General features: G+C 32.1%; 1 protein-coding gene across 7 annotated transcripts; it reads right to left on the bottom strand.

The window, feature by feature from the left end:
• Positions 1 to 9,852: 9,852 nt before the first annotated feature.
• On the bottom strand, positions 9,853 to 14,501 carry LOC127266133 (zinc finger protein CONSTANS-LIKE 9-like). 7 transcript variants are annotated; one of them, XR_007842081.1, is made up of 6 exons: positions 14,338 to 14,501; positions 12,789 to 13,451; positions 12,077 to 12,301; positions 11,592 to 11,896; positions 10,314 to 10,583; positions 9,853 to 10,200 (listed from the first exon to the last, which is right to left on the bottom strand). XR_007842081.1 is itself a non-coding variant. In XM_051296275.1 (6 exons), the coding sequence occupies exons 3-6, from the start codon at positions 13,368 to 13,370 to the stop codon at positions 10,454 to 10,456; spliced, it is 1,242 nt and encodes a 413-aa protein (XP_051152232.1). In that variant the 5' UTR covers positions 13,371 to 13,451; positions 14,107 to 14,236; positions 14,338 to 14,499; the 3' UTR covers positions 9,853 to 10,453. The 7 variants fall into 7 exon arrangements, 6 of the variants coding, with proteins under 6 accessions (XP_051152232.1, XP_051152235.1, XP_051152234.1 ...); XM_051296275.1 differs by adding an exon at positions 14,107 to 14,236 and having other exon boundaries at positions 9,853 to 10,583; positions 14,338 to 14,499; XM_051296278.1 differs by adding an exon at positions 14,107 to 14,199 and having other exon boundaries at positions 9,853 to 10,583; positions 12,789 to 13,447; positions 14,338 to 14,498.
• Positions 14,502 to 20,536: the final 6,035 nt, after the last annotated feature.

Genomic DNA, 20,536 nt, shown 5'->3' with positions numbered 1-20,536 from the left:
ACTAGGCATGGTGATTTTGATTTGTCTTCTTTTTCTTTTAATGTATTTGAGAATTTAGATGGTAATGACCCTAAAACATGTAGGGAGACCATGAATTCAGAAAATAAAAATCAGTGGTTAAAAACAATGAAAGAAAAAATAGATTCATTATATGATAATAAAACTTGGAGTTTGGTCCCTAAACCTCCTAATTGTTCTCTTGTTGATTGTAAATGGATTTATAAAGTTAAACAAGAAGATAACGGAATTAAGTTTAAGGCTAGATTAGTAGCTAAGGGTTTTACCCAAAAGAATTGAATATATTATAATGAAATTTTTGTCCCTGTTGTCAAATTTTCCACTGTTAGAATCATGTTAGCTCTAGTTGCATTTTATGAGTGGGAGCTGAAACAATTGGATGTTAAAACAACTTTTTTGCATGGTGAATTAAATGATAAGATTTTATTAAACAACCTAAAGATTTTGTTGATAAAAACAAAATGAATCATGTTTGTTTGTTGAATAAGTCATTGTATGTTTTAAAATAGTCACCTAGACAATGGAATATCAAATTTGATAATTGTATGAAAATTCTTGATTTTATTAAAAGCGAATTTGATTATTGTTTGTATTTTAAGACTGTTAAAAACCAACTTATTTTTTTTCTCATTTATGTTGATGATATGTTGATTATTAGTCCATATTTAAAGCTTATTGATTAGGTGACTAAGTGTTTATGTGATAACTTTTGACATGAAACTGTTAGGTGATGCCAAAGTGATTTTAGGCATGTGTATCACTAGAGATAGAAAGAATTTGAGACTGTTTTTGAATCAGTCTGCTTATATTACTAAAATTCTTAAGAATTTTTCTATTAGTAATGCTAAATCTATTTCTGTTCCTATGGCTTCTAATTTTGTGTTAAGTATGGATCAATATCCCAAGTCGGAATCTGATTTTGAATATATGAAACATGTGTCATATTCTAATGCTATAGGTTCTATAATGTACTTAATGGTTAGCACTAGGCCAGATTTAGCTTATGCTATTAGTTGTTTAAGTAGGTATATGTCGAACATTGGTTTAGAACATTGGCATGCGTTGAAAAGGGTTTTTAGATACTTAGTTGGTACAATAAATGTTGGTCTTGTGTTTGGAAAACATACTGAAAATGTTAAATTTGAGGGTTTTGTGGATTCGAATTATGCAAATGATAGATATAGTAGGAAAAGTACAACATCCTATGTTTTTACTTTATGTGGAACTTGCATTAGTTGGAAATCTCAATTGCAACACATTGTAGCTCTATTCACAACAGAATTTGAATATGTTGCAATAACTGAAACTTTAAAAGAAATATTATGGTTAAAAAGATTAATCAATCAATTAGGTTATTTACAGCATGTTGTTACTATTTTTTCGGATAGTCAGTCAGGAATCCAATTGTGTAAAAACCATGTATTCCATGATAGAACCAAACATATTGACGTGCGGTTTCATTTCATATGTGATATTGTATCTAAAGGAATTTTCAAATTGGAAAAGATTCCTTCCGAGTATAACCCATCTGATATGGGTATTAAGGTTTTACCTGCAAACAAATTTGTATCTTGTATGAAATACATACATTGTGATACATTTGATTAGCCTTGTACTACTTAGAGTAGTAGGTAGACTAAGTTAATATTTTTTTTGCTATCATTATGTTTTTCTTTTATGCAGGTAAATATATGGGCGATGATGTACCCCATCTACTTAGACGAAAAATCAGGTGGAGGATTTGTTGGATTTTTTTGTCCTTTGGATCCACCTGAATACAAATACACTACACACCTAATCTATGCAGCCAATTACAATCTGGCCCTGACTTATGATCCAAGACCCGCGCCCGCCTGCCCTGATCCGTGAACCGTGACCCGCACCCGCATTTGTGTCCACTTGCCTACCCTGTGCCTTTGACCCGTACGCGACCCATGACCTCGTTTGAGATCTGCGTCTTTTTTATTAGACGAGATTTGGACCGTCCGATCTAGGTCTTAGATCTTGGCCATCCATTCCCTTATACCCTTCATATATATTTAGTGAGAGATGAGCGTCATCTCATAATCAACCACATCTCACTCTTTACGCACACACCTCTCTAGTCTTTCTCTCTCAACCTCCCTCTGGCCTTTCCGACGGTGTCTTTCCTCCTGTAATCTTGTGGAGTTCCTGTGGCACGTTTCCCCTTTGGTTTGTAGTCGCTCGTAGCCGCAAGGGGCTCGTTCGACACTGTAGGCCTTCAGTTGCCTTGTATGTTCTTTTTGTGGGGTTATTTTTCGTGTGTTTTGAGGTCATAGCCGGTTCTTATGTGTAGTCGCTAGATTAGGTGTATTTTGTTTCGATTTTGGTTTTTCCGAGTTGGTTGGAGCTAAGTCTAACCAAATCTAGTTCAATATTTTTATTTTTACTCGATTTCGTTAATAAATCTTAGTTTCCGTTCATATTTTTTTGATTACATTATCCATAATTTCTTTGATTGTGACCTAGAAACTTGGCATATTTAGTTCCTCAAATCTCCATTCCTATATCAATCAAAAATTGAATTGTAAATTCTCATCCAAATTATAAATTTTAATTGTAGAACATGGACAGACTTAACAGTTTGTTCACTCATTATTTTTCAATTGAACAATTCTCTATAAATATTATTTAAAAAATACAAATATACATACACATTAATATAATATACTATCCACTCATAAAAAATAATCATTCAACACAAAATACTATTATTTTTTATATTACCAACACAATCCCCTACCACACAAAAAATTAATTCATCTAAAAATGGTGAATGAATAGACTTGTTTGTGATGTTACTTTTTTTTTATAATTGTTTTGACCATGTCGTTGTTTTCTTTAGTTTAATTCTTTTTTTTTCTGTTTGTTTAATTTTTTTTTTCTATTGTCTTTTAATTTTTTTCCCTAAAATATATTGAAATATCTATAAAAAAAAATACCTAATTATTGTTTAAATATTTTTTATTAACAGTTTCTTTTTTTTAAAAAAAACAATCAATTACAGTTAAAATTTTGAATCAATTTATCTACATATTTATTTAAATATTTATTATTTAAATTCTAAAAATAATTATTTTTTATATTTATAAAAAAAATGTATTATTTTTTAAAAATCGACTGGCCCACCACTCGCCGGTGAATTGGATTGCGCTACCTAAAACTTAGCCCACCCTGCCGCAGGTTGGTTCGCAAATAACACACTTATTTGAGAATTATGGTGTACTGTGGATGAATCTGTCCCGCCAATCCATTTTGACAGCTCTAACTATTATAAAATTACTTTCAATTTTTTATATCATTATTAAAAAAATATTATTTTCTCCGTCCCAGTACAATTTTAAATACTATTTCCTCTGTCCCAATACAATAGTCTTTTTTACCATTTTTGTCCGTCCCAAAATAATAATCTCATTTCCATAAATAATCATATCACCGTAAAACTATCCCTACCTTTTCATTATTATTACAAATTGTCACTACTTTTTACACTAATATACTCACAAGGGCAAAAAATTCATTTATACTTACTTTTTACCAACTACATAATATCAATATTCCTTAAATTTCGTACCCAACACAATAGGACTATACTTTTGGGACGAAGGGATTACTATTTTCACATTAATTAAAATTATACATTTACAATGAAAATATATATATATATATTCAACCATTATTTTATACGAACTATCTGTTATAAAATTTTGGTTGATGATAATTTTGAAGACCATTATTGGATCCATACACAAACACATATATATATATATTTTGTGGCCCAATTAAACTTGGCCCCAACCTATAATCCGTGACCCAACCCTCCGACCCGGTTACATGACCCGACCCGCATATAGTTACCTAGACTTGTTGTCGACCGTTTGATCTAGGGGTTTACCCATGACCATTGATCTGATCTAACCTACATATATATATTTGTGTAGAGAGAGGGAGCCGAACAGACCATCCCTCACTCTCTCTCTCTCTAAAACACTTTCACCTCTCTCTACTCTCGCCTCTCTCAAACACTCCTCTCTTTGCGATATTCTGGCGATCTTCTCCGGCGACCTCCGACGAACTTCTTTCTCCTGTTTTCTGTGGAGATTAGAGGTGCTATCATTTCCCCTGTCTCGATTCAAACCGCAAGGGGTTCGACATCGAGTTTAGCCTTCGGTTTGTGTGGTTCCTTTTCTTTTTGGCCGCTGTTCTACCGTTGCTTTTTTTTTTCCTTACTTGTGGGGGTTGTTTTTGGTCTAGGTTGTGGGTCTCGGGCCGGTTTGGTTGTGTATGTCGCAGTTTATATGTGTTTGTGTCGATTTTGTGATTAAGTGGGTGATATTGGGGGCTAAGCCTAAAAACCAAGCCCTAGTTCAAAGATTATTACGATTTTGTTGATTTTTCTTGAATAAAATCAAGTTTATTCCGCATTTATTTCATAACAAGTGGTATCAGAGCTTCGGTTGAGTTTTTTATTTACAAAATCGTGATTTACTGTTGATTTTGTAAAGTTCTACTCAATACTTGATAGATCTGTGTGAAATCGAAAGAATCTGATTGAATCGAAACTGTATTAGTGTGTTCGGTTCTTTTTCCTTTAGATTTGTTCAAAATCGGCCCTGTTTGAACTCGATCTGTGTTTTTTAGGTTACTGTCGAATTGTTTTATGTGTTCTTCGAACAAAACCGCTACTGTATTGTGTAGATCGGTGAAGTTTGAGTGAGTCTCGCTTGTTTTTTGAGAAAATAAACCATATATCTTTTTGCTCACCTTATTATTAGTTTAGATCTGTGTTAGTTTGGTTTTGAATCTAAAAGTTTTTTCAAAAATCGTAAGTGTTTTGTTAAAACTGGTTTGGATTTTGAAAATTCTTTTTTAGATCGATAAAACCGTTAACTATATTGATAGAATCTTTAAAGTTTGGTTAAAATCTTTTTATGTTTTTTTAAAAAAAAAAGAACCGTGAATTTGTTTTTGATTAAAAGCTTAAAAACCAAACTGTTTCTCAGATATCTTGATAGATTTGAATTTTTTGTGGCCTATCTCTGTTTTTGTTTTTTGCTCGTTCTGTGCAGTATTCCTTATATTTTGTGAGTTTCAGTGATTCTAACTTTAGTTAGAAGAGTAACAGTGTCTTTGTTGTAGATAACTGTTGTTATATATTGGCTAACCCCTATTCTCGAAAGAGTATAGGTTTATGTATATTTTTCTCTTGTATACTGTAGGGAAAATATTGTTGCAGTGCTTCAAGGGTAAAATCTAAAACCTTAACTTTTGTTACTACTGTTTCAGTCACTCTGTTAATTCCGCACAAATTGATTGTAAAGACTATTGGGATACCAAGGTTGCAAAACTCCGATCCTCACTATTGTGAGTGATTTTTCGAGTACCTTCGGTTGAATAGTCACGAGTGAATGTTGTAATAGATAGCTTTATTGTTTGCTCGTGTTTGATTTGTTTGTGTGCTGTGATTTGTGGTATTTGTTTAGTTCTCATTTTGTTTTTAAATAATTCATATTTTTGATAAATTGTTTTTTCATAAACTGTTTTAAAATAAAACTGTTTTTTTAGCCAAACAATCTGTGTTCTTCTCAAAACTGTTTTTGAGTAAACTGTTTTCGAAATTGATAATCATTGCTGGACATAATAACAGTAGTAATAATAATAAAAGAGCACATGCAAGAGAGTTAGCCAATTTGATTGATGTGAATCGAAATGTGGGGGATGTGTTTGATGTTAGGACAGATTTAACTTCAAATTCTTTGTGTGCAAATGAATGGATTGTTGATTTTGCATGTACATTCCATATGACACCTTTGAGAAGTATTTTTTCTGAATTTAAAGCTTTAATGCACAGTTATGTTACTATGGCTGATAATCGTGTGTGTAAAGTTGAGGGAATTGGTGTTGTCAATTTGAAATTTAAATCTGGTGATGTGATAAAACTGCATGATGTGAGATATGTGTCTGGTTTGTCAAACAACTTGATGTCATGTGTTAGATTATCTAATTTAGGTTTAGAAGGAAAGTGGGGTTTAAATTGCATGAAAATAACAAAAGAGTCTTTAGGGATTTTAAGGGCAGATTTAAAAAATGACTTGTATATAACCTCTGCTATATCTATTAATGCATGTTCTGATTTTGAGAATTCTGAAATTGTTATTTCTGAATTATGGCATAAGAGTTTAGGTCATATAAGGAATAATGGTCTGAAAATTCTGCATGAATCTGGTTATTTGGAAAATGAGAAATTTTCTGTTGTTCCCTTTTGTAATATGTGCAAACTTGAAAAATTAAATAAAGTTCAATTTTCGTTAAAAACCCCTGAAAATGTTACTTTTTCAAAAAGGATTTTGGAATATATACATTTAGATTTATGTGTACCTTCTAACGAACCCACTTATGGTGGTAGTAGATATATCTTAACTATAGTTGACGATATTTCTAGAAAAATTTGGATTTTCTTATTGAAAAATAAACCTGATTTGTTTAAGGTTTTCAAGAATTGGAAAATTCAAATTGAAAGTGAAACTGGCCGGAAAATTAAATGTATTAAAATTGATAATAGTTTAAATTTTTGTAACATCTGGTTTAATAATTTCTGTGTGCAAAATTGTATTAATTTTGAATTTGTCCCCAAGGCATCCCAATTTAATGGGGTTGCTGAGAGGTTAAATCAGACTCTTTTGGAAAGAGCTGGATGTCTTTTGACATCGTCTGGTTTACCTAGAAAATTCTGGGGTGAGGCTGTTGTAACAGCAGCGTATCTTTTAAATCGAACACCATCTATCCCCCTTAATGGTGAAATTCCTTAAAGTAAGTGGTTGGGTAGAATTGTCGACATGTCTAATGTTCGTGTGTTTTGGTGTTGTACTGTGATATGTATTTGCACTGATGGTTTAGATAAGAAAACTGAAAATTGTGTTTTCTTGGGTTATGGTGTTATGGGTTATAGGTTATGGCTTAGTTCTAGACCTGATTTTAAAACCATTATTAGTAATAATGTGACATTTAATGAAGGTGTTATGCCATGTTTGAATGAAAAGTCTAAGTTGTTTGATTCTAAAATTGCTAATAATTGTACAGATTTTAATAGTGTTTTAAATAAGGTGGAGCATAATCTGATTGAGGTAGAAGGGGCAGAAAATAATTCTGAAGAGTCTGATTTTCTTTTTGATTTATGTGGTAATCAGCGTGCTGTTTGTGAACCTAAAACTGTGCAATTTCCTATTTTAAAAATCGCTGAAATGGGTTCTAAAAATGTTTCTTCTGAAATTCTCCCTGTTTTCAAGAATGAAAATTCAGAATATGAGAGTGAGAGTGAATTTAAGAAATCAGATACTCGTTTTGATTGTACTATTGAGCATTGTATTGCTGAGCAATGTAAATATTGTGAATTTAAAGTTGTGCAATTTGATAACACTGAAGTTGCTGAAATTGATTCTGGAAATGATGATTTTGCTCATAATACTGCTGAAAAATTGTTTACTGTACAAAACGAAAATATAAAAATTGGGAAGGAAGACTGTGTTCTCAATTGTGGTTATATTCATTCTGGTTTACACGAAATTAATATTCAATCTGCTGATAATGTGCAAATTGATGCTAAAATTGAGTTTGTCAATTTTGAGAGAGAAGTTACCTCTGTTTGTAAAAATGGTATTCAAAGTGAGGTGGAGACTGATATAATTGACATTAGAGAGAAAGAAATTGAAAATCTATTTTTCGTTGTCATTCTGAAAATCAGAACATGGTTGCTGATTATATAAATGTGCAGTTTTGTGATATACATGTTGATAATACTAGTTGTGAATCAGAATTTGTGCATTGTGATGTTCAAACTAATGCTGATATTGTTTCTGATTCTTTGTTGTATATGAAAACTGCTGCTGAGCAATACACTGATTTTGTGAACGAAAATGTTGTTATCTAATGTAGAGTGTATGGTTGATAATGAGGAAAGATCTAGTGAAACTGATATTTTTGTTGGTGATTTTCGAATTTTATCTGCTCCAAGGCAGTTTGTGAATAAAATTGAAAATACAGTTTCTGAGATTAAAAATAATGTAGGAACTGATTTTGATAATAGTAATGAGTTAGAAAATTACCTATTTGTTAGAGATGAAGTTAGGAATAGTCCTAAAGTGTTCTTTATGTTTGGTAATTTTGATTCATCTTCTTTATTTAGAGGTTCGTTTGAGAGCTTAGATGTGGATAAACCTAAGAGTGATAGGAAATTGTTTAGTCCCGAAAGTAAGTCTCAATGTTTAGTGTTAAAAGAAGATAAGGGCTCATTAGGTGATAATGAGTGTTTGAAATCAGTTTCTTGACTTTGGTATTGGCTTCTGTGTGTTATGTTATTATTGGTTGTGAATGATATGAAACTTGTGAAGCTTGTTACTGTTTTTGTTTGTATATTGTGTGCTATATGTTTCTGTTGTATGGCACATTTACGATATGGAGTAGGCTTGTCAATAATTGGATTTAAAAATATTCCTGCTGTTGTAGATACAATGTTTTGGAAAATTAAAAATTTTGTATCTTGTTTGAAAGTTATGTGCTTTGATACATATGACTAGTTGTGTTCTACGTGTATGTAGATGGTAGGCTAAGTTAATGTATTTTTTTTTACTAACTTGAATATATCTTTTTCATGTGCAGGTATATAATCCAATATTGGGCAGTGATGACCCTAGTTACCCATAACCAAAATTTGGTGGAGGATTGTTATAAAATTTTGGAGACCATTATTGGATCCATACACAAACACATACACATATATATTTTGTGGCCCAATTAAACTTGGCCCCAACCTATAATCCGTGACCCAACCCTCCGACCCGATTACATGACCCGACCCGCATATACTTACCTAGACTTGCTGTGGACCGTTTGATCTAGGGGTTTAACCCTGACCGTTGATCTGATCTAACCTACATATATATATTTGTGTAGAGAGAGGAGCCGCACAGACCATCCCTCACTCTCTCTCTCTCTAAAACACTCTCACCTCTCTCTACTCTCGCCTCTCTCAAACACTCCTCTCTTGGCGATATTCTGGCGATATTCTCCGACGACTTCCGACGAGCTTCTTTCTCCTGTTTTCTTTGGAGATTAGAGGTGCTATCATTTCCCCTGTCTCGATTCGAACTGCAAGGGGTTCGACATCGAGTTTAGCCTTCGGTTTGTGTGGTTCCTTTTCTTTTTGACCGTTGTTCTACCGTTGCTTTGTTTTTCCTTACTTGTGGGGGTTGTTTTTTGTCTAGGTTGTGGGTCTCGGGCCGGTTTGGTTGTGTATGTCGCAGTTTATGTGTTTGTGTCGATTTTGTGATTAAGTGGGTGATATTGGGGACTGAACCTAAAAACCAAGCCCTAGTTCAAAGTTTATTACGATTTTATTGTTTTTTCTTTAATAAAATCAAGTTTATTCCGCATTTATTTCATAACACTATCAATTAAATATTAATATTAATTAATTTTCGAATGAAAAAAATAAAAAATAAAAAAATCTGTTAATCAAATATCTATTTTTATACTATAATCTAATTTACAATCAAATAATAAAATAAGTCTCGACTATCATCCACAAACTCCAACTAATATCATCCACAAACTCCGACTAATAATCAATGGTTAATTCTCTTGTTATTTTCTCTCCTAAAATATTGTATCAAAATATTATTTAAATAAAAATTTAAATCAACATCTCGATTTTAAATCAATTTTAAACCACGATAAAACAAACACCAAAAACAAACATGCATGATTTACAGATCAAATTTTATTCAACAAATAATAATAATAATAATAATACAAAAATAACAACTAACATAGGATTATTACAGCACCAAAGGAAAAGAAAAGGCTTATGTATGTGTGTAGGTATCTGGCTAAACCAAAACATCTCATGGCCCCAAAAATCCTTCACAAATATCTCCCCATGAAATGAATCCTTCATCAAAACTCACAGTAACTTACACACAACCATTTACACGCACAATTACCTTCACCGTCGCCGTGGCTGCCGCCGCCGCTGCCATCATCAACATCGACAACCACCGCAATCGACCAACCGGCGACAAAAACCACGTTCGATAAACCCCCGACCAACCGAAGCCCATTTCAAGTCGTCGAACATATATCTTTCCTAACCGTAATGTACACTAGCTATGTTCACATATACATACATACATACATACATACATATATATATATACGACATACATCAAAACGTAAGTTTTTTTACGAGCCAATCAATGTAGATAAGTTAAGGAACGTACCATCGAGCAAGTTCATCCATCACTCTCGGGGCAAACCCGACAAGGAGTCGGGGTTCTTTTCCCGTTGAGGATGGATGGTCCGAGCGAACGAGGTTGCCTCCGAATGCTCGAAGCGAGAATTTAAGTTTTTCATTATTTTATCAGAAGCTGCGGCTCGGGCTCAACGGGTCGTAGTCGTAAGGTTCCCCGGCCTTGACAAACCGTCCCTTGACTCGTTTCCGTACATCCGCTCGCGCCTTGCGCGAAGCATACCGTACTTTCTTTTCGAATCTGTCGCATCATCGATAAGAGTAAAGATATTTATAAATGTAAAAAATATATATACTTTGTCTCACATGTATTGTTTCATTTATCATTTAGGGTTGTCTCATCTAAGGCTACAGATCGAGTGCTGACCCGATCAAATCACCATATATTATATACTATCATAGCATATTTATGATACAGTTTATACTATGTTATAATTCAGCATATGATATTTTATAATACACCATATGTTGTGTTATGCAAATATATATATATATATTGTATGCATTTATGTGATATTCTGATCCAATCAAATTGGCACCATGCTAATTTGATTGGGGGTGCCGATTCGATTAGATCAACAGATGATCCGCACCCTCATCTAAATAGTTCATTCCTTTTTCTAATTTACTTAGTCCCCACTCAATTTATCAATATACTCCCCTCTTATTTTTATTTATCAAAATATCGTTCTATTATATTTGGCCGGAGGTTTATCCAGAATGCATCCGAAGGGTAGCAGCTATGGATTCTCACGTTATCAAAATATATATATATAGTCCCACTATGCACCTTAAATTCACTAAACTCAATAGTATTTCAAACCTTTCCATCTTACACAAACTAACTTATCAATATAATTTTTAAAAATCTACTACAATAATATTTAGGCAAAACAACATAAAATCAACACATGGTTTATGAAATTGCACAAAACACCCTCGTTGTTTTAAAATTACGTCATATTCCCTAATAATTTTAAAAAATCTGCGGTTAACCTCGTTCCGCATTAGTTAATGGTAATTTTGTAGCTACACAGTCACCGTTAACTAATGACGGAAGAAGATTAGATACAGGTGAAATTATAAGAAAATCTTAAGCAATTTTTAGATAATAAAGGAGTTCATGCAATTTTCATAAACTCCAAGTGTGTTTTATGGTGTTTTGCCAAATATTTAAGACAATACACGTGAGACGGACGACGTATAAGGTTTAGTACTTTTACGAGAAGGTATCGATAAAAATTCTTACCTCCTCGCCTTCTTCTTTTCCTTGTAACGCATGACGGCATCGTTTCTACGGCTAGAAGGGGTCGAGCTTTCGGGACCTGGAGGGTGCCATGGAGGCTCTCCCATGATCGGCATCGACGGAGATGCACCGCAATCTTGATAATCTCCGGCACTGCTTTCTCCCGTAAGACCGGAAAACGATAATCCCGAATGTGCTTGCCGTGCAAACGATAAGTTAGGATCAGTTTTACAGCTAAACACCGAATCCGCCGAAGCAGCATTGCTGCATGCTGGCTGCATCTTGTTCGTCCCTCTGATTTTCGAACCCTAAGAATCGATACTTTAAGGTTAGACAACAATCTTTTCCGGACCACAGCGGCAATAAACAAACCAATTGAGCAAAAATTCTATAACGACAACTACTCGAACGTTTAGACTATAAACATCGAAAGGATATCATACGAAAAAGTGACAACAATCTTAGAAAATTTGATCGAGAAAAAGTACCCCGGGGGCGAGTGCACCGGCACAGTTGGATTCAGAAATGTCCTTTGTCCCGAATATACCATCGATTCCGTCGTTTGCAAAGAGCTGCTCGGGATTGTCAAGGGCGGCACCGAAAAGTTCCTCGTAGTTTTCGATTCTCAAGTCGACCTCATCCATGTTGAAATCATCGTACAGCCCTTCATCATCAAAGACGGAAGGACCCTTCCCTTCGGATAAGAGAACCTGCTGCATATGTAAAACGACCGGTCTTAATCGAAACAGAGACGTAGATAAACGGATCGGTATAATAATCATGAACACCAACTGGTTAATGATCCTTGAAACCAACTACGAAATTAGGACACATTACTCGAAATCGAAAGAGGCGAGACCTAAAAACATTGCAACATTAGCTAAGTTCCTCAATCTTGAAAACAATTTGCGAATTCAATCGAGACTAAAAAAAAAAAAAGCCTTAAAAAGAACCACAAAAACAAAAGGTTCAATGTAGTAGTTCAATATGAAAGGATCGAACAACTGAGACTTCCATAGAAACACATAAAAACGCAATACATCAAAGGCTGAAATATCGTCGAGGCACTAAAAGACTAATCAAAGAACAAATATATAATATATACAATAAGACGCTCGCTCGATGAATCTAAAATTTTAGGTGAAGTTTAAGTACGCATGAGTCTAAACTTTTAGATAAAATGATCATCGAGTCGAATACCTTTGGAACAGAAGAAGTAGTTGACTGATCCAGATGGTGCATCTTCGAATCAAGAAACGGAGTCAAAGACTCCATCAAAATCGTCGATTTCTCCACATTCACGATGCCATGTTCGCCGGCTTCCTCAACTAATCCTTTTTCTCGAACCTCGTTCTTGCCTCGTGAGCTTTGGTTATCCATTGGCCAGTTATCGGCAATGCTCATCAACCCCATTCCCTGCTCACAAGTTGAATCTCCAACCGAAGGTAAGTCCAAAAGAAAAGGCCAAATTTCCGAAAGTTCTGCAGCAGAAGGGCATCCCGAATAACAGCTAACAGTTTGCCTCTTATGCCCAGGACCCTCATTCGAACCGGCATGGCCAGTCCAATCACAGCTCTGGCAAAGAGATACATTTTCATCGATACATCGAACAAAAGCCGGCTGCGAATTGCATCTTTCACAAACAAGTGTTCTCGTGTGACGCCGGGAAAGAGCATTCGCCGAATGGACGTTGCAGTCGCAGGACAAACACAAACTTGCTGCATCGGATCGGCAGTACACTACCGATCTCTTCTCCCCGCAGAAATCACAACGATAATCCATACCACAATTTCACCGAAATCCCTAACTAAAAAACACAACGGCTTTCCAATCCGGTTATCCAATCCGAACCAATCCACCTATCTGTATCGAAACCGTAAAGCAAATTACATCGAATTCGACGTCCAAAGTCAACCAAATCAGATAGTGCATAGAGAAAATGGCTAAGAAATTCTATCCAAACTCCAATCACAAGATACGAATGCGTAGTCGAAAATCGAAAAAAAGTTGGAACAAATTCCTAAAGGAGGCAGTACAAATTCCCTCAGCTAAGTTACTTTACTACAAACAAATATAAAAATCATTGCGAAGAACAAATTCGTTGCTGATATGTTCATTCGCAAGAGAAATAAATATCAGATATGCCAAAAGAATAATAGTGAAATAAATCCATTTCGGATTGAAAAAGAGATCAAAAAGTTCCAAGTCTCAACTACATGTTGGGGAATCAAGAATCCAAAAATACAAAATCACATACATACATATACATGAAATTTCAAGCATCCTAAAATGATGGAAAATTTACCAACTCACGAACTCGAACCTGAAAATCCCCAAATTCAAACCAGAATTCACAAATTCCGTCAAAAATTTTCAAATAGCAGGTGAGTTCCCAAAAATCGAAAGTAAATAGTCGATTAATTCGCGAAAGCTCGAATTCAAAGGGAAATGAACAAAATCAAGTGCGAATCGAGAAGAAAATCCTAAAAAACACGAGCAGAATTGAGAAATTCCATACCCGAACACGGCGAGAGGAGTTTAATTCACCAAATCACGAACAAAAATCGTCTTTTAAATTATAATAACATCATCCACGGATGAAAACCAACCACTGAAATAAAGGGAAACCTAGATGAGGAGTTCCTCCTCTGCAGGCAAGCTTGGAAGTCACTCATCAAACACCACAACACACCAGAACTTGCTGGAAATTTCTGGAAAAAAATAAATAAAATAAAGATCGGATTTGTACCTTTCCAGCAGTGGTAGTCAGGTCAGGTCAGGTCAGAGAACACTTTTTCGCTCGAGGCAGAGGAAGAAGAAGAGAGAGAGAGAGAGAGAGAGAGGAGAGCAGCAACAACAGAGCAGATGATGGAGGAAAGAATTGATGTGAAATTTTTTAAGGGGATTGATTGATTTTTCTGACAAAAAGGCACAATAAAATAATGTGAAAAGTGATAAAAAGTGCAGAGAGAGAAACAAGAGAGTAGAGAGAGAAAGGGATTTGGGAAGTCGGGCCCACACTGGTTCTAATCTAATCTTCTTAATCTAATTATCTGTAATAAAGAAAAGTTAGGCTTTCACTTTTTTTGCCACCCACCCACCCACCCAACCACAACAAGACGACTCCTTAAATCGTGTTTTGGATTATTTAGTCGTGTTTTGGATGCTTTATTTCTTTGAATAATTGTTTAGAGGTAATATTACAAAAATAATAGTACTAGAAATATTTTTTATATTTTGAAATTAGTTAATTTATTTTGTTATTTATATATATACGAAATTTATTTATTTATTTTCTTTAGTAATTATGATCCCCCACTAATATTATAAGAAAACATTTTTACATGTTACAATAATTTTATCATTAGCATATAATTAACTTCGTTACAAAATATTTTTACAAAGTAGTTTTGGGGGATAAAATTAATTTTTATCTATTATACTACAGTATAAATTATTATTCTCTCCGTGCCATCTCAAAAGAATAGACTTGTTTTTTTATATGAAAATATTAGTATTATATCGACACTAGACGGAAAATAATGAATAAGAGACTTTCTATATGTCTCTTATTATGTTAATTTATGTATTTTAATTGCATGAATATATTTATATTACCTAAAAATTAACCAATGGCAGTACTTTATGCAAATCAAAAATATTATTTTTATCAACATTTGTTGATATACTTTTTTTCAATGATGAATAAATTAGACAGGACGATCCAAAAAGGTCTTGGATACATATAATAAGATATGTAACAGTATTTTGAGTAAAGAATCCATTGGTGGAGTTGATGACTCTGTGAACTATTGCATGAACAACCCCCAAATGTATATAAGATCAACGATACTCCATGCAAACATTGTAAAAACACAATGTCTCTATCTATCTATATTCTATGGGTATTGTAAAATTGTATGATAGATGGACATGTCACGGTTACGGATGGCATACCGTACTATACCGAAAATACCGGTCGATACTGATACTGTATCGAACTTTTCAATATGACTAAAATACATACCGGTATCGTACCGAAAGTTTCAATATACCGAATTTCGGTATACCGTAATTTTCGGTACAATACCGGTATATACCGTTTATACCGAAAATTTAAATTTCGATACGATACCGGTATATACCGCTTATACCGAAAATTTTGATTTCGGTAGATACCGGTATATACCGATTATACCGAAAATATAATTTTAAATTTCAAAATAATTAAAAAATAATAATAAATATCACTATTCTCCACCACAAAAATATTATGAAAAAACCAATAAATTTTCAATAGTTTACATATTTTTTTTTATAATTTAAAAAATATTAATAATTATTATTTATATTAATAATTAAATTATTTAATAAAAATAATATCAGTACGGTATCATACCGAAATACCAAACTTTCCGAAAATTCATACCGATACCATACCGAAAACTTCGGTACGATATCCATACCATACCGAAACTTTTGGTATACTTAAAGTTTCGGTATTTTCGACACGATACGGTACGATAAGTCGGTATTTCGGTATGTTCAGTAAATTTATCCATCCCTAGTCACGGTGAGAAACATAACAGAAGTGGTAGCTCTTAACAAGTTGAGCCAATTAACTTTAAAAATACAACCTATCCGAGGATTATATATTATATTCGAATGATGATGAATGTCGGAGGGTCTGCATTTGACGCAAGAATGTTGAATATAAAGGTTGACTTCAACTTGCATAAAAGATGGTTTGATGTCCAGTGCCAACTCATGCACGACATGTTGCCCGATGGCAACTATTTTGTAAATAACTTTTTATGAAATAAAGAAGCAGACTGAGGGGTTAGAATCACCTTGCAAGAAAAATAGATTATTGTAAATCGGTTTAATATTATACTGGAAGGAGGATTATGATTTAGAAAATTACAAGTTTTGTACAAAACTACGGTATAAAGATAAAAATAGAAGAGCGGTGTCAATTCGATATATGTATGATCTCCTGATTACACCGAGACTAAAGAGACTATACATGTCATCTCGGACAACATCACATATGGCATGAGGATCATCGGCATGCGAACGCAAATGATATGTGTTACCCTTGTGATTCAGCATTATGAAAAGAGTTAGATGCGAGATACCCCTTGTTGGGAGTTGATCCCAAAAATATTTGCTTAGGACTTTGCACGGATAGATTTCATTCATTTGGCCAGTCAAAGAGACAATACTCATGTTAGTCTATGGTTGAACACAATACAACTTTCCACCTAATATGTGTCTGAAAGACGAGTGTTTATTTTTATCCGGTGTGCTGTCTAGTGGAGCCAATCCCAAACAAAAAAATCAATGTTTACTTGCAACATTTAATTGAAGAATTGAATGAACTATAAACTAATGTGATTGAAACGTTTGATTCTTCCCAAAAGGAAAACTTTGTGATAGAGGTTGCTCTTCATTGCACTATAGGTGAACAATTCTTCATCAATTACTTACTTATTATTTGTTGGTGAGAATATGTTAATTATATAACTTTTTTCATATATGGGAGAGCTACCGGAATATTCAATGATGTCTAGGTGGGTCATTTCAGAGAAAAACTACTTGTTCAATATGTTAGGATCAAATAGTCGTTTTTACTCTATTGAATAAGTATAAGTAATCATAGTTTAATACGCACTGAAGGTTTATTCCATATGACTATTCTTACCTTTCCAACAGAAATAAGTTCAGGAAGAAAATTACGGGTGTGTTTATTTGGGGGTTTGAATTTTGAGTTGGGATTTGAATAGTAAAAATTTTGAATTTGAATAGTTGTATGATGTGATATAAATAGGTATTGATGTGATGTTTTGAATGTAAAATTGATTTTTAGTATAATATAAAAAATAAAAAATAAGAGTTTGATTTGATGTTTTTTGGGGTAAAAAATGGGAATAGTGGATTGAAAATCCAATTCCCCAAACAAACACACCCGTAACGTAAGTGATGTCTTCTCCGTGTGTAAAATCTGGGAAGTAACAAATTTGAGAGATAGATGATTACAGAATTCTAAAGGTTACCGAATTAGAAGTTGCGGATATAAATAAAACGTTATTTCATGTATATGGTTGGAGGTAAAGAAGCATATTTTAGGACTTGTCATATTGGCCGGACTTGTTAATTCAACACAATATAGATGTGATGCATGTCGAATATAATATGTTCAAGAACATTTTCAATACGGTGATGAATGTCAATAGTCAAAGTAAAAAAATGTTAAGACACGGATGGATATGACTATTTTATGTGACAAAAGAGTTAGAATATGATATTAGCAAGCAATGCTACCCTGTCACTACAACACATTGGATAAAGCTTGTAAAAAAATAGTTATTAGCTTGGATTGAACAATTGAAAATATCTTATGTACATATATCATATTTGGGTTGATACATAAACATTGCAAAATATTGAATGTTTGGCATAAAAAGCTACGGTTGTCATGTATTCATGCAACGATTGATTTTGATTGAATTTTACGAATTATTGGTAAAAAATATTTAGGAACCCCTAATGGAGTTGAGCAGCTTCTTCAAAAGGCTAACTTCAAAGGTAGTTTACTGAGTGACATGGAACATTTAGAAGTTGAGTCGACGAAATTTGCGATGGAATTATTTCCTTGCAAAGAGCGAATTTTTGCGATGGATCTCACGATGGAATATTTCCATTGTAAATGATAATTTTTTATAAGGAAATTGTCCCTTGCACATTCAGTCACAAAATTCCTTCGTAGATTTTATGACAAGTTATCGGCCGTCAGACATTTGCGATGACTTTTTTGACGACGTATACATCATCCGACGCAAATATCATTGGCAATGAATAAAGTAAGATTTTCGACGAAAATTTTTATCCTAAGTCTGTGTTTTAGTATATATGTTTACTATTTATTTACAATATTTTTTAAAAATATATATCCATTACATATATATTTTAAAATTGTTTATATTACATCAAAAATAAATTTTCGATTCAAAATATTATATTAATTATTTATTTATATTATATCAAATAATTATTTTAATTTTAATTTTTAAAATATTCAAAACACAACGAAATAAAGTGATGTTATTGGTTAAGTAATACAAATTCAATTGTTTGAAAATTTTGTGATTGACAAGAATAAAGATACAGCTAATTATTAATATTGAAAAATACAAAAAATAATAAAAATTACAAGTGACATGGCAGGCCGAAATTTGCTATTTCAAATAATGACTTTATAAACATAAAATAAAAGTATAAAATATAATAATAACAATTATAATAGTTTGTATATTAATTGAATATAATTTGACAAAAATGTCAATATAATTTAATTTTAAGTACATTGCAATAATATATATATATATATATATTAATTGATTTTACATTAGATATTGTTGGTTGTAGTTTATAATTGATTTTAAAAATATATATTGATTTATTTTTATTATTTTTTTATTTTTTGATCGAAACAGATTTGATTTTTTTTTCTTTAAATAGTTTTTTGTTATACATATAATCTTTATATTTATATATATAAAGATATTTATAATTTACAAACTATAATAAAATTAATAATAATTTGCATATTAATTTGGTTTAGAAAAAAAAATTTAGAAATTTTATATAAACAAATATTTTTTATTATTTTATATAAACAAATAATTTTTATTATTTTTCCATATTATATGGTTTAGAAAAAAATAATTAATAATAGAATTATTTCAAGTATAATAATTTTCAGTCAAAATATATGATTCAACAACACATTTTTTATCTTAAAAAGTAAAGTCCAATAAAGTTAGAAAACAGTAATTGCAATATTTTTCCCTTATTTGTGGAACTAAGTGAAAATTTTATTGTAGTTTGGGAAATAAATAAATGTGTACAGAAATGAAACATGTGACATTGAATTTTTTGGTCTAAACATTAAATGGGTTTTATTTATTTAATAAATTTTTGGTATAGTGTTAGGTATGAAAAAAGTCAAAATATTTGAAATTAATACATGTAGGTTACTTTAGAAGATTAAAAGCTACAAGAAAGATTGATAAAGCAATTAAATGGCATAATAACAATAATAATTTTATTATTACAATTATTTGTTGCAAATATATATATATATATCTATATATAATTAGTTCATTTTAATATATTTATCAATGCTACATTCTTTTTAATTGTTGACATCATTTATTATTATTATTATTATTATTATTATTATTATTATTATTATTATTACTCTATCCGTCCCGGATACCGTGTCTGGTACACTGTAGACACGGTATTTTAAGAGGGGTGTAATTAGTAGATAATTAAGAATGTATTAGTGAAAATAATAATTCTAGAATATAAATAATTATAAATTAAGATTAAGATAACTAATTAATTTAATTAAAATTTAAAAAATGTAAAATTAAAAAATTTAAAATGAGATTAAAGTGTGTAATTATTTTAAAAAAAAAAAGTGACATGGTACGTGGGACGAACAGAAACAGCAACGTGAATATGGTATGTGGGACGGAGGGAGTATTATTATTATTATATATATATATATATTTTTTTTTACTTTGTGGGATAAAATCAAATACTTATGTCTATAACAAAAGTATTCAACAAATTATTATTTTTCCTTTTTATTTAAGCACCTTATGTACTAACCTCTTATTATAAATCTATTTTTACATTACCAAATTATATTCTTTTAATATCTTATAAATATATCAAATAATTTATATATATATATAACATAAATATATATATAGATTTTCTATTTTTATTGAACCTTCGACAGAGCCTCTCTCATTCGAACTCAGGGTTAGCCCTAAGAACATTATCTAGAGCTCAACAATCACACGTACATAAAATACAAAACGAAATGAGTCTCACGTATTTTGTATATTATTTTCGCAAAATTCAACAATCAA

The sequence above is a fragment of the Andrographis paniculata genome, unplaced genomic scaffold (assembly GCF_009805555.1).
Source record: "Andrographis paniculata isolate CXL003 unplaced genomic scaffold, ASM980555v1 Contig74END, whole genome shotgun sequence".
Classification (NCBI taxonomy): Eukaryota; Viridiplantae; Streptophyta; class Magnoliopsida; order Lamiales; family Acanthaceae; genus Andrographis; species Andrographis paniculata.
Note: the sequence above shows the minus strand (reverse complement) of the source record. Positions and strands in the feature narration are given on the sequence as shown.

Excerpts from the sequence above, each read along its gene's own strand:
- LOC127266133 (XM_051296274.1), bottom strand. The coding sequence starts at position 13,370 with ATGGATTATCGTTGTGATTTCTGCGGGGAGAAGAGATCGGTAGTGTAC. Across the intron at positions 12,302-12,788 it reads CTACTTCTTCTGTTCCAAAG|CAGGTTCTCTTATCCGAAGG; the intron begins GTATTCGACTCG and ends TTACATATGCAG. Across the intron at positions 11,897-12,076 it reads CCGGTGCACTCGCCCCCGGG|GGTTCGAAAATCAGAGGGAC; the intron begins GTACTTTTTCTC and ends ATCGATTCTTAG.